Source organism: Cherax quadricarinatus, chromosome 84 (genome assembly GCF_038502225.1).
Source record: "Cherax quadricarinatus isolate ZL_2023a chromosome 84, ASM3850222v1, whole genome shotgun sequence".
NCBI classification, from domain to species: Eukaryota; Metazoa; Arthropoda; class Malacostraca; order Decapoda; family Parastacidae; genus Cherax; species Cherax quadricarinatus.
The window spans coordinates 8,957,467-8,969,847 of NC_091375.1; the positions used below are offsets into that span (position 1 = coordinate 8,957,467).

Genomic DNA, 12,381 nt, shown 5'->3' on the forward strand with positions numbered 1-12,381 from the left:
AGAGATATAAGGACTACTTATGTGCTTCTGTAAACCTTTGACTATCACCTGCAGGATGGTGTCAGGTGCATAAAAATACCATCATCAAATAAATGCACAAAACATGCTTACCTCATAGGCTTGGTTGATTTCAATAAATTTTGGTTCAGCTTCTGGTGATGGATTCTTGTCTGGATGCCTGTAACAATTTTTATGTATTATTATACATGTATACAGTATATACACAAAAAATATTATTACTGTATATTATCATTATTTCTAATAGATGCCATTTCTCACACCCCTTCTGTTACACAGCAATAAGGACTGGCATGGATACATGAGTATGTCACGGCAAGTCATAGTATAAAATAATTTAAGACGAGAGCTACACGTGTCAAGGCAAGTCATAGTACAGTGGACCCTCGACTAACGCTATTAATCCGTTCCCGAGAGCTCATCGTTAGTCAAAATTATCGTTTGTCAAGTTAATTTTCCCCATAAGAAATAATGGAAATCAAATTAATCCGTGCAGGACACCCCAAAGTATGAAAAAAAATTGTTTTTACCACATGAAATATTAATTTTAATACACACAAACTGAAGAAGACATGCACAGTTACATGACACTTACCTTTATTAAAGATCTGGTGATGATTGATGGGATGGGAGGAGGGGAGTGTTGATGGTCTTAGTGTTTAGAAGGGGAATCCCCTTCCATTAGTACTCGTTATAATATGAAATGTTCCGATTATAAGTTTGGATGGGACCGTGGTGGCTGGCTGGCTTGTAAACACTGGCACCCACGGGACAAGTGAGGCGCGCTCAGGCCAAAGTGGACGCGTCTCGAACGGAACAAATAGCGTTGGTCGGGTTTTTTAGCGCTAGTTGAGGCAAAATTTTTGCATTAAAACGTATCGCTAGTCGGATTTAACGTTAGACGATGCCAACGTTGGTCGAGGGTCCACTGTATAAAATAATTTAAGAAGAGAGCTACACGAATGAAGCAGCAAAAAGGAAGATAGGGATTTCTTCTATTCACAAAATACAGTCATACCCTACCCTACATCAATAATTGGTTCCAAGAGCTATGACATAACCTGGTTTTTGACGTAAATTGAACATAATGCCTTAAAATTATGACAAACACCGTAAAACTAGAGTAAATGGCTCACTAAAGAATACAGTTATCACTAAACTATTTTTGATATTGTTTTAATGTCACCCTTGCACCATTTGTAACATTTTTAGTATATTTTTAAATGTTTATACAGTAGTGTACTGTATATTGTAATGAACAGAAGAGGAAATCAGCTCTAATAAACATTATTTAGGGATGCATACTTGTCAGAAAGCTTGTCATAAGTCCGAGTCGTCGGTAAACGAATATGTCGCTAAGTGAGGGGAGGCTGTAATGCATATTCGAGCTAATTTCCTCTATTCTGTTTATTACAATATACAGTACACTACTGTATAAACATTTAAAAATATACCAGAAATGTTATAAATGGTGCAAAGGTGACAATGACATTGTTTTAAAGATGGGGGAGACAAACCCACTGCCACTGTAGGATACTCCTTGCTTAGCAACAAATTCGTTTACCAACGTGGTCTTAGGAATGGAACTCCATTATTAAGTGAGGAGAGGCTGTATATAACTATATAACATAAAGACCCCAATGACAATAAGTCACAGTGTTTGATAGTCATGTGTTATCCTAGGTTAAATTCTACATAATTTACTATTGTAAAACCACTGTCAAAGTTTCAAATTATGAATGAGGCCTAAATAAAAACCCATATACACTTAGTTCAGTGTTGCATGATACCGAGGGTGAGGAAATATGTCTGGAGTGAAAAACAAAAGTTAAATATTGAGGGTAAGTATGGAACCAAAATGAGGAATAAAATAAGTAAATAAACAAACTTTATTTCTATAAAGAGGAGTACAGTATATTATATAATTAGGGTGACTGTCATATACAGTATAAGCTAAATTATACAAAGCCCCTTTTTATGCATAGCATTTCAGACAACCTTAAAACTACATTATGAATACAAATATCTAAGAAATACATAGTTTTTAAAATAGGTACAGTACTTTCTAATACAAAAAAATATACATATATAACTGATATATAAAGGATGAGGCTAGGTACACAAGCTGAAGGACTCATAGACAAGGACAGAGACAATACAGGTTGAAAAAACTGATCAATGTTATTAAGTGTTGTTAGGATCACATTAGGGCTGGAGTTCCCAAAACCTGGGGTGCATGCATTCCCCCCAGGAGTGCGAGATGGCATTTCTGGGGGTGCCACAAAGTTCTAATGAAAAGCACAATTCCATTTTACCAAAAACTTTTCTAACTGCTCAATTTATATTTGCATTTTGTACAAATGATACATTACTTTTGAAGGGGGTACAACATTCAAAATTCAAAAAAAATCTTATAAGCATAAGAGGAGAAGGCAGGCAGATGCCTTTTCTGGTTTCTAACACAAAGAACAGAGTAAAATCTAGCATCAGCAAGGTAAAAAGCTCATCATTTGCAGATAACACAAAAATAAGCATGTAAGCCACCTCAGAAGACACAAAAACTGCAGGAAAACATAATCAGTGTTTTCCAGTGGGGAGTGGAGAACAACAAGACATTTAATGGTGAGAAGTTCCAGCTGCTTAGGTATGGTAAGAATTCAAGCTATACAAAACTAAAGAGGATCATCAAATAAAATGAAAGGAACATATGAAAGACCTGGGAATAATTATGTCAGTTGACCTTTCTTTCAAAGAACACAAAAGGGCAAATGCCATGACACCCAGGAGGATGATGGGGTGGACAATGAGATCTTTCAGAACAAGGGAAATAGTACCAATGGTGATGCTTTTTAAATCAATTGCTGACCTGGAGAATGTAGAGAGAACCTTCACAGCACACACATAATGTACGATAAAACATCTAAATTACTGAGAATGGTTAAGTTTCCCGACTTGTATTCCCTGGAATGCAGGTGAGAAAGGTACATGATAATATACATTTGGAAAATCCTTGAGGGATTAGTACTAAATTTGCACACAAAAATCACTCCCTGCAAAAGCAAAAGACTCGGCAGCTGGTGCAACATCCCCCCCGTGAAAAGCAGGGGAACCACAAGTATGCTAAGAGAACACAATAAGTGTCAGGGATCCAAGACTTCAACTGTCTCCCAGCCATACATAATGGGGATTACCAATAAACCCCTGGCTGTCTTCAAGAAGGCGCTGGACTGGCACCTAAAGTCAGTACCTAACCAGCCGGGCTGTGGTTCGTATGTCAGTTTGCATGCGGCCAGCAGCAATAGCCTTGCTGATCCACCGTGAGGCCTGGTCACAGACCAGGCCACTGGGGCATGACCCCTGAAACTCTCTCCAGTTATACTCTGGGTATTGCAAGTGTTGTATGGAAACAAGGGCCCTAATGGAAATATGCACCCTAATAGAAATAACAACCCTAATGGAAATAAGAGGCCTAATGGTAATAGGGACAATGGAAATAAGGACCATAGTAGAAATAGGTACCATATTGGAAATAAGGACCATTGTGGAAATAGGGAAAATAATGGAAATAAGGGCCCTAATGGCAATAAAAACCCTAGTGGAAATATTGAAAATGGAAATAAGGACTAGTGGAAACAGGTCAAATAATGGAAAAGAAGGACCTCAATGGAAATAATGATTATAATTCAATCAGCTGGACTTCATGTATGGATTATGGTACATAATACAGACACACGTATATGAAATATGATCATATAAGCCACATATCACTGTAGATCAGTTAGACATACCAGCCATCCAAGATACACTGATCAGTCTGTCGGAAATTCTCTGGCATATTAGTGCCTTACTTTCCACTTAATATTAATAAACTCGAAATCACACAACATAACCTGTGCCATGAAATCAAAAAATTGTTTTCGTATCCATGACTTACCATTCTTTGGCCAACTTCTTATAGGCCTTCTTGATGTCCTGGGCATCGGCCTTCCTCTTAATGCCCAGAATATCATATGGGTCCCTAATTTTGGCCAGAGTGGAGGCCAAAAAGGCCACAAATATGAGGAGGTAGAGGGTGGAGCGCATGATGGCTGGACTGCGGACTCCTGGACGCTACACTGCGCCACTTTTTAGTACTTATTAAGAGATAAAATAGATATTGCTGTCTTAATGATGTTTTTTTGACTTGTGTTTTGTGTATGGGTGTGTTGGGGAGGTGTAGCTTAAGTTGACTGCTGGTCTGGGAGGGTAGTGGGGGTGGAAATGTGGATTATTGTAGTGCTGGTGGCGATGATGACAGTGTGTGAACCAGCTGATCGATGCTGAGTCTGAGAGAATGAGAGAATGAGTGAGAATGAGAGAATGAGTGAGAGAATGAGAGAGAATGAGTGAGAGAATGACAGAATGAGTGAGAGAATGAGTATGTGAGAAAACGAATGAATGAGTGTGAGAAAATAAGGGAATGAGTGTGAGAGAATGTGTGAATGAGAAAATGAGTGAAACTCATTTTCACTCATTCTCTCACAATCATTGTGTAAGAATGAGTGAGAGAATGACAGTGAGAGAATGAATGTGAGAGAATGAGTGTGAGAAGACTGAATGAGAAAGAATGAGTGTGAGAGAATGAGACAGAGTGAGAATGACAGCGTGAGAGAATGAGACTGAATGTGCAAGAGTGAGACTGTGAATGAGTGTGAAAGAATGAGAATGAGTGAATGAGTGCGCGTGAGAGAATAAGATAGTTGTGGAAAATTACATTTACTTGGATGTATCATTATGTACATAACAGTAAATGAACACAGATAATTATTATTTATCAGTTCCACAAGTAGAAATTTGGGACACCTAGGTCGCAAAAAATGTCTCCCTTCAATACCACTGTCATATCCACAAGTTGCTCTGGACCTATTAATTAAATGAAATATACATACACCAGGAATGCTGGTAAATATATTAATTTGTGGACTGTATATTAAAATTTAAAAAGGATTATAGTATATACACACATTTACATAACAGAAGGAAAATATCTTAATATCACTCACCAATTTAACTGGAGATTAACTTGTATCATACTCAGAAAACCTCACTGTCTATACATGAAAATAACAACTGGCCAGTTATAACATAACAGACTTATCTGAGGTTCCTGGAGTTGTCTTGTCCAGTCGCCTGATATCTCAAGTTATACAAGAATGCACATCCAACAATTTCGCCTCCTATTTGAGAGGTGTCTGCCCAATTTTAACCTCTAGAGCACGAAAATTCATTCCCATTACACTAACTTTGCATCCAATTCAAATTAACAATGGCGACTAACCTCCCCAGCCGCAGGTTTCCCATTTTCGATAACATACTTCTTTTAAAAATACAATATAGGGCATCTGTTTACCTATAAATTACCGTATTTCCGGAAAATATATACAGTATTTTCCACAATAGTAGAGAGATGAATAAGATAGTAAAGGTGATGAATCACCACAACCACATTCTACAGAAGCATGTCAGCTAGGCCTGTATACCATGTACTTGTAGTAAATAAAGATATTATTAATAATAATATAATAAGTATCTGTAGACATGGACAGTGAAGTCCCACCATGTGACTCAGACCCAGCCATGTGGTTTCCTGTCAGTGAACACCATGTGTCCTTTTGGTCAACTGCTACCATACAGATAGATACCTAAAGTGTGACACCAAAGATAGAAATACACATCGGTAATTATTATGTAGTGTAGATGGAATATATTACAAACTGAAAATTATAGTCAGTTAAAGTCAATAAAATTGAGAAAAATAAAATCAGATATCTTCGAAACCTAACACGTTTTCCGAAAACATGTTTATCATTCATTTTAGTTCATTTCTTATTTTAATTAAATTTAATTTCCATGTTTAGGGCTCTCCAAACCTAAAGTGCCCCCCCCCAGGTCTAAATCCGGCCCTGATCAAAACTAAGCATTAAACCCACAAGAGATGTCAAATACGTAAGCAAAACAACAAGGAGACTGTTTTCAACACGAGTCGATGGACATTGTTCATTAGAATTACGATTTTAGATTAGATTTTGCCACCGAAGTGGCTAGTTTATTGTGCACCCCATATCCATCCTGTGGACGGTAGCGCGAGAGCATATGAATACACAAAAGGCCTAGGAACTAGGCCCCAAAGGGTTAACAGGAATACATACGGATTTATATCTACATATCTATAGTTCACTTATCTGTTACAAGCAAATTTAGGAAATTTGCTTAGTATATCTGGTATCTTATTTTCATTAATAAGATATCTTGACATGTCACATAAGTTATTATACTGTCTGTCTCTGTATTTCTCAGTAAGTGGACAATTAAGCACATAGTGTTCAAGACCATATGCCTGATCACATAATTTACATTTAGTTTGATCATCATCTGTCTCTCTCCCAAACTGCCAGAAGTAGTACTTGTAACCAAGCCTAAGCCTGGCCACTACAACATCAGTCAGTCTGTTCACATTGCAAGTTCCTCAATAAACATACTTATCTACGTTCATGTTATCATCGTGGGTTATAGATCTACTTAGGCTTCTAACTGCATTCCTATAACAATCATTTTCATTATTTACTTCTCTCCTAATATTATTCCTAATGCTAGACACAGTTATACCAAAGTTATATTCTACATTCTCCTTCTGGATACTCTTCTTGGCTAACATATCAACTTTATCATGAAGGAGTAATCCAATGTGTGATGGGATCCATAGCAATTGTACATTAATTCCTTTGTCCCTAATTTTTGAGTATCTATACCAGGCTTGTCCAATGAGCATGTTGTTGGAGTCTTTATATGATTCAAGAGCCTTCAATGATGACATAGAATCAATAATGATGATAGAGTCAAGCTCAGTGTCATAGGTTAGCTTTAGCGCCATTAGGATTGCAAACAATTCAGTTTGCAGTATAGACGCCCAGTTGTTAATTCTTGTGCCTAACTCAACAAATTTATTATCTTTCTTAACAAGGGAGGTGGCAACAAGAGCAGATGCAGACCTGCCAGAAGACTCCTGTTTAGATCCATCAGTGTATATAACTTGTGATAACTTATTACAACCAGCTAGGTGAGAAATTTATTCTTGAGCAGTTGCTCTAACAAGAGATTTAAGGAAGGGATTACTAGCAATGAGCTTCTTGGGAGGGACTTGCAGGTATGTGATATTAAATGAACACATCTTCCACGGAGGGGTGAAATGCTCTTGTTGCCTACAGTGATACAGTTCATGCAGGTTATAAAACTTAATGTAATTGCACGTTTTCACAATCCATTTAGATCTGTGTGTATTTACCTCTAGACACTTGGTAAGATTCATTGTGACAGTGTCTGGTTCGTTTCTCAACATTCTAATACCGAGTACAGTGTTAATCTCAATAATCCTATCACTGATAGTAGAAATACCAAGCTCCTTCCTCATGTTAAGAACTTTTGTAGATCTGGGACAGCCAAGAATAATCCTGAGAGCTTCATTTTGCATTAACTTCAAGGGTCGGAGAGAACTTTCTCTAGCTAATATCAACATGGGAGCAGCATAATCAATTAAGGACCCGCTCATCCCATTTGGGATCTTACCTGAACTTTCGTTCGTTCGTTACTTCTGGTTAGTGTGGCTTTGTCAATGGTCCAAGTCGGACCGAAACGTCGTCGTAAGCTTCTCTCTTTTACGTGCGGGTTATTTGTGTATTTACATTGGTTTTTATTGTTATTTATAGTGGAGGGTCTTTGTTTCCTATTCATGCCCACTTGATCTGTGAGAACACTCTCAATAGTGGTAATTAAATCATCATTAAATTTTTGTGTGCCAGTGGGCTCGTAATTCTTATACCATTGATCCAAGTGGTTAATAAAGTTGTCTCTGTGTTCTGGTTCCCCTCAAGGAAGGTTCCTTGATGTTGGCGAGGGGCTCTTGATTTAGGGAATTGGATCTGTGCTCCAGTTCCCTGAATTAAGCCTGAATGCCTTCCACATCCCCCCCCCAGGCGCTGTATAATCCTCCGGGTTTAGCGCTTCCCACTTGATTATAATAATAATAATAATGTGTTCTGGTTTGAGAATAAGTTTCCTCCTTCTGTATTTAGCTCCTTGATTGCTGGAGATGTGATCAAGATTGACAGTTGTTAGTCTTGGGAAGTGATCAGATAGAAGATCATCAACTATGACAGAGTCATGCATCGTATATGATGTATTAAATCCAAGACACCGATCTAGTATGCCACCATATATGTGAATAGGCTCAGTAGTGCCCACAATTCGAACATTATCATGCTCATTTAGCAATTTCACTAGTTTAGTTCCATTGGTGTTTGTTATAGACCCACCAATATTCTTATGTCTGGCATTAAAATTTCCAAGAATGATGGTAGGTTCACTATTGATGCGATCTGGTAAAGCATCAGGTCGAAGCTGGTTCGCTGGGGCATAGAGATTAAAAATGTTTATGGAAAAATCGCCTGCATATACTTTGACACCATGATACTGCATGTTAACTCGACTCTGCAAGGAAAGGAGTGAATGTGGCAAGTTCTTTCTGACATACATCACACAACAATTGGTTGACCTTAGGTTATAAGCTGCATATCCAGGCAAGTTTGGTGGAGGTGCTCCATCTTTCAATCTACATTCCTGCAAACAGATGACATCAATATTCTTGGTTGCACTAATATGATGTAAGTCAGGCAACCGCTTCCTGATGGAAGCAATGTTCCATGAAAAGATTTGTAATGTATCCATTGTAGTGAGATACTATAATCTCTTGCTCATAAGATGGTAAAACTATTATGCTTTGACTACAGTGTGCAGGCACTTAAGAGCAAGTAGCATAGTTTGTACGTCTTTATCTTCAGGACCTTTATTTTTAAGCATTTTTCGGCATCTTGACAGCCAGTTAAAAAGGCAAGTTTTGAAGGCAAGAGTCATGAGCTTCTTTCTTACAAATTGCTGGAAACTGAACGAGGATTGCTGCACTTTTGACATCATCACCATGCTCAAGAGCATCATCCTGATTACACCAGGGCGTTTCAAATATCAAGGTTGAAGCCACGTTAACACACAGTAACAAGACTGTGTTAGTACCTTAATAATTACCAAGTGACAACCATCCACCCTACCCATCACCCTCTCACCAGTAACAACTACTCACCCCAAACCCCTCCACCAGCAGCCAACCCCCGACCCTTCCCTTAACGACCTTCCCCCTCCCCACAAACAACCACTGACGTCATTAACACCCCGTCCTCCAGGTCAATGGCGCCATTTAGCCATGGAGGTCAAGAACAGTGGCGCCACTAGTCATTCCACTGCCATCCACCACACCAACACCTGCAGATCTTCCAGTTCCATCAACCTGTGGTAACTTAAAAACCTTTGATTACTCCAATTTCATGGTAATTTTTGATAGATCAGCTTTGAAAATATTTTAGCAATTTTTCTTTCTACAAAATTTTGAAGGAAGCATTCTAAATACATAGTAATACTTCAAACTATTGCTTACTGTAGTTCATTAATATTTGCAGACATTGTTTTGGGGTGTTGCTGCTGGTGATAACATCTCTGAAGACTTGCAGCTGCCCACAAGGCAGACTTCACCATACAGCAGCTACCCACAAGGCAGACTTCGCCACACAGCAGCTACCCACAAGGCAGACTTCGCCACACAGCAGCTACCCACAAGGCAGACTTCGCCACACAGCAGCTACCCACAAGGCAGACTTCGCCACACAGCAGCTACCCACAAGGCAGACTTCGCCACACAGCAGCTACCCACAAGGCAGACTTCACCACACAGCAGCTGCCCACAACAAGGAAATATCAAACATACAAGATTCGATAAACTTCTTAATTAAAATGCAATAAATAACCTGCCTTTATCACAACAAAGAAATGTTCAAGGAACACACACACACAAAGGTGTTCAATGAACACACAAGAAATAGAGAAAGGAAATAACTGAGACAAGCCTCAACTGCTATATTTGTCAGCAGCAGGACAACATTCATACAATTCGGGAGCTTTAAGCTCGGGGAAAAATAAAAAAAATACCTACCCCAACCCTACTAACAGTAGTAGCAATGAGGCGGATAGCCTCAGTACTGCCATTATTAGTAGTTTGAGGTATGATACATTTAAAAATTCCATGACCTTGTGTTTGTAGCAACACTTCGCTTCCTGACAATACATAATTCAGTGGACAGTACAACTGTCTTCTAACACTGGCTATTATGATCTCTCGGCTCCAGTGTTCTGTCTTGTTTGCGCAATAAAATCCTCGTGACAAACAAGTTGGAGCGTAAATTGACTAACGTATTACAACCTAGCTAAACCTACTCCTAATATCCCTTAGATGCCTATATTTTTTTTGTAACTGGAAAAAAAAAATCTAAATCAAACCTGATCGACCTGTCCATTGAAAGTCAATGAGAGTTTACCGCTCCCTCCCCCATTCAAACTATTTTGCATACTTGCACAATTACCCAAATAAAATTTCCCACAAGATATTTATCCATAGGGGTTATAGAGAGCTTGTGGAATGTTAGGCAATCAGGTTTGATCCAAGGAAGGGGAGGGTACTTGATATAAGCAGTTGCAAGATACCTTCACTAGTACAAAGAGACCCCTTGGGGGGGGATCTAACCAGTTGGAACTCCTGCCGTATACCAGTCTCCTAACACACTACTATGCTAGCCTGAATTCATAACCTACCTTACTTGTCAGTTAAGGCTGTCATTCTAGGCACAACCTGAGAACCACTACATTCAACCTCCCCCACACTCTACCTCTATTTTTCTGGGTTTCTAACTCATAATGGTTAATAATCCTATCCTCACTAATACCAACCTGAACCCCCCCCCCCATAACTATACTCATCAGCATCAGATGTTAGTGAATCCTTTCTGCCAACTCACTTCACTTCATATCAAATCACAGAGGTTTTCATCATTTTTCACCATTAACGTTTGCTGACAAGCGTTAGAATTCACTACTTATAAACTATCAAACCAACTGCAATTCTGAACGCTAATACTTTTACATTCATAGGAACCCGAAAACCCTTTTTGGAAAATTTAATGATGAATTTGTGTAAACTCAATGAATCAATATTTAACTTTGTTCAGTTTGACCAAAGGCATAAAAAACGTAGAACACCCACCACAACCACTACCCAAAGCCCGGAACCCACCAAAATCCCCACGGAAACCACGTGCAATAACAGATTGCAGACAGCTACTGAAGGTCGTTGGTGGGTTCCAAGGCCCACAGTTCTACGTAATCATAGCCTTCAGGGGAGATTACTCTCCCCTGCTATATGCATTCATAATGCATATAGCAGATTCTCCAGTTCTATACTTAACCTAACTACCTAAATATATAAAACTACTTACAATACACTTATGGAAACCGACAATGTAGAAGCAATTCGAGACGATCTTTTGGTTTCTCTTGGACGAGTATCAAGTCAGACGAGTGCTAATGGTGGTAGTATTAGTACTGACAATAATAGAAGTGCTGGTAGTCAGTCTAGCAGTAAGTACTGGTAGTAGTGGAGGTAGTAGTAACATTAATAGTAGTAATAGTAACAATATTCGTAGCTGAAATAACGTCAGTACAAAAAAACTGGGGTAATTGCGACAAGTTAACCTTCAATAATAAAGTTCAACAGGAATTTACAACAGACATGAAAAGAAACTCCAATATTCCTATTGAAAAATGTTAGGAAAGAAATTATTAGTAAATAAAAAGTCTGGCTAAGAGACTGACCATCTTTTATCAAGGTTGGAGGGTAGAGCTCAAAATTAACTCTCCAATTTAGTCTCCAAGACTGCTGTCACCTCTGTAGTCGACAGATAAAGTTACTCCCCAAGTGAAACATTTCATGAGCAATGATACCTGTCACAATGTCTCTTACCAACCAGGTATTGTACACCATTTATGTGAAAACAACGAAAGTTAGAGAAAGCTGGTCCAGAAAAAAAAATAACAAAACTAAAGCCAGGTGCAGTCGAAAGTAGTCTCAAAATAACCCAGGTTATACCGAAACGTCTGAAGTTTCCTCCCCAAGTGTCAGTTTTGTGAACTTAGTAAACAAAGCAACTTGAGACTTGCCAAAGGCATAAAAAACGTAGAACACCCACCACAACCACTACCCAAAGCCCGGAACCCACCAACATCCCCACAGAAACCACGTGCAATAACAGATTGCAGACAGCTACTGAAGGTCGTTGGTGGGTTCCAAGGCCCACAGTTCTACGTAATCTATGCCTTCAGGGGAGATTACTCTCCCCTGCTATATGCATTCATAATGCATATAGCAGATTCTCCAGTTCTATACCTTACCTA

At 38.8% G+C, this 12,381-nt stretch overlaps 1 protein-coding gene across 6 annotated transcripts in view; it reads right to left on the reverse strand.

Moving 5' to 3' along the window:
- The window catches only part of l(3)80Fg (dnaJ homolog subfamily C member 16 l(3)80Fg), a 114,579-nt gene that overhangs the window by 68,533 nt on the left and 33,665 nt on the right, over positions 1-12,381 (reverse strand). For 3 of the 6 annotated variants that reach the window (XM_070103035.1, XM_070103033.1, XM_070103034.1), the window contains exon 3: positions 112-178. Coding sequence is in view for 3 of the 6 variants with exons in the window: in XM_070103030.1 (XP_069959131.1) it covers positions 112-178; positions 3,953-4,101 (216 nt within the window). In the remaining 3 variants the exon portion in view is untranslated. Of the gene's footprint in view, positions 1-111; positions 179-3,952; positions 4,390-9,538; positions 9,668-12,381 lie in introns of those variants that run through there. The other 3 variants (XM_070103032.1, XM_070103030.1, XM_070103029.1) reach the window with 3 other exon arrangements.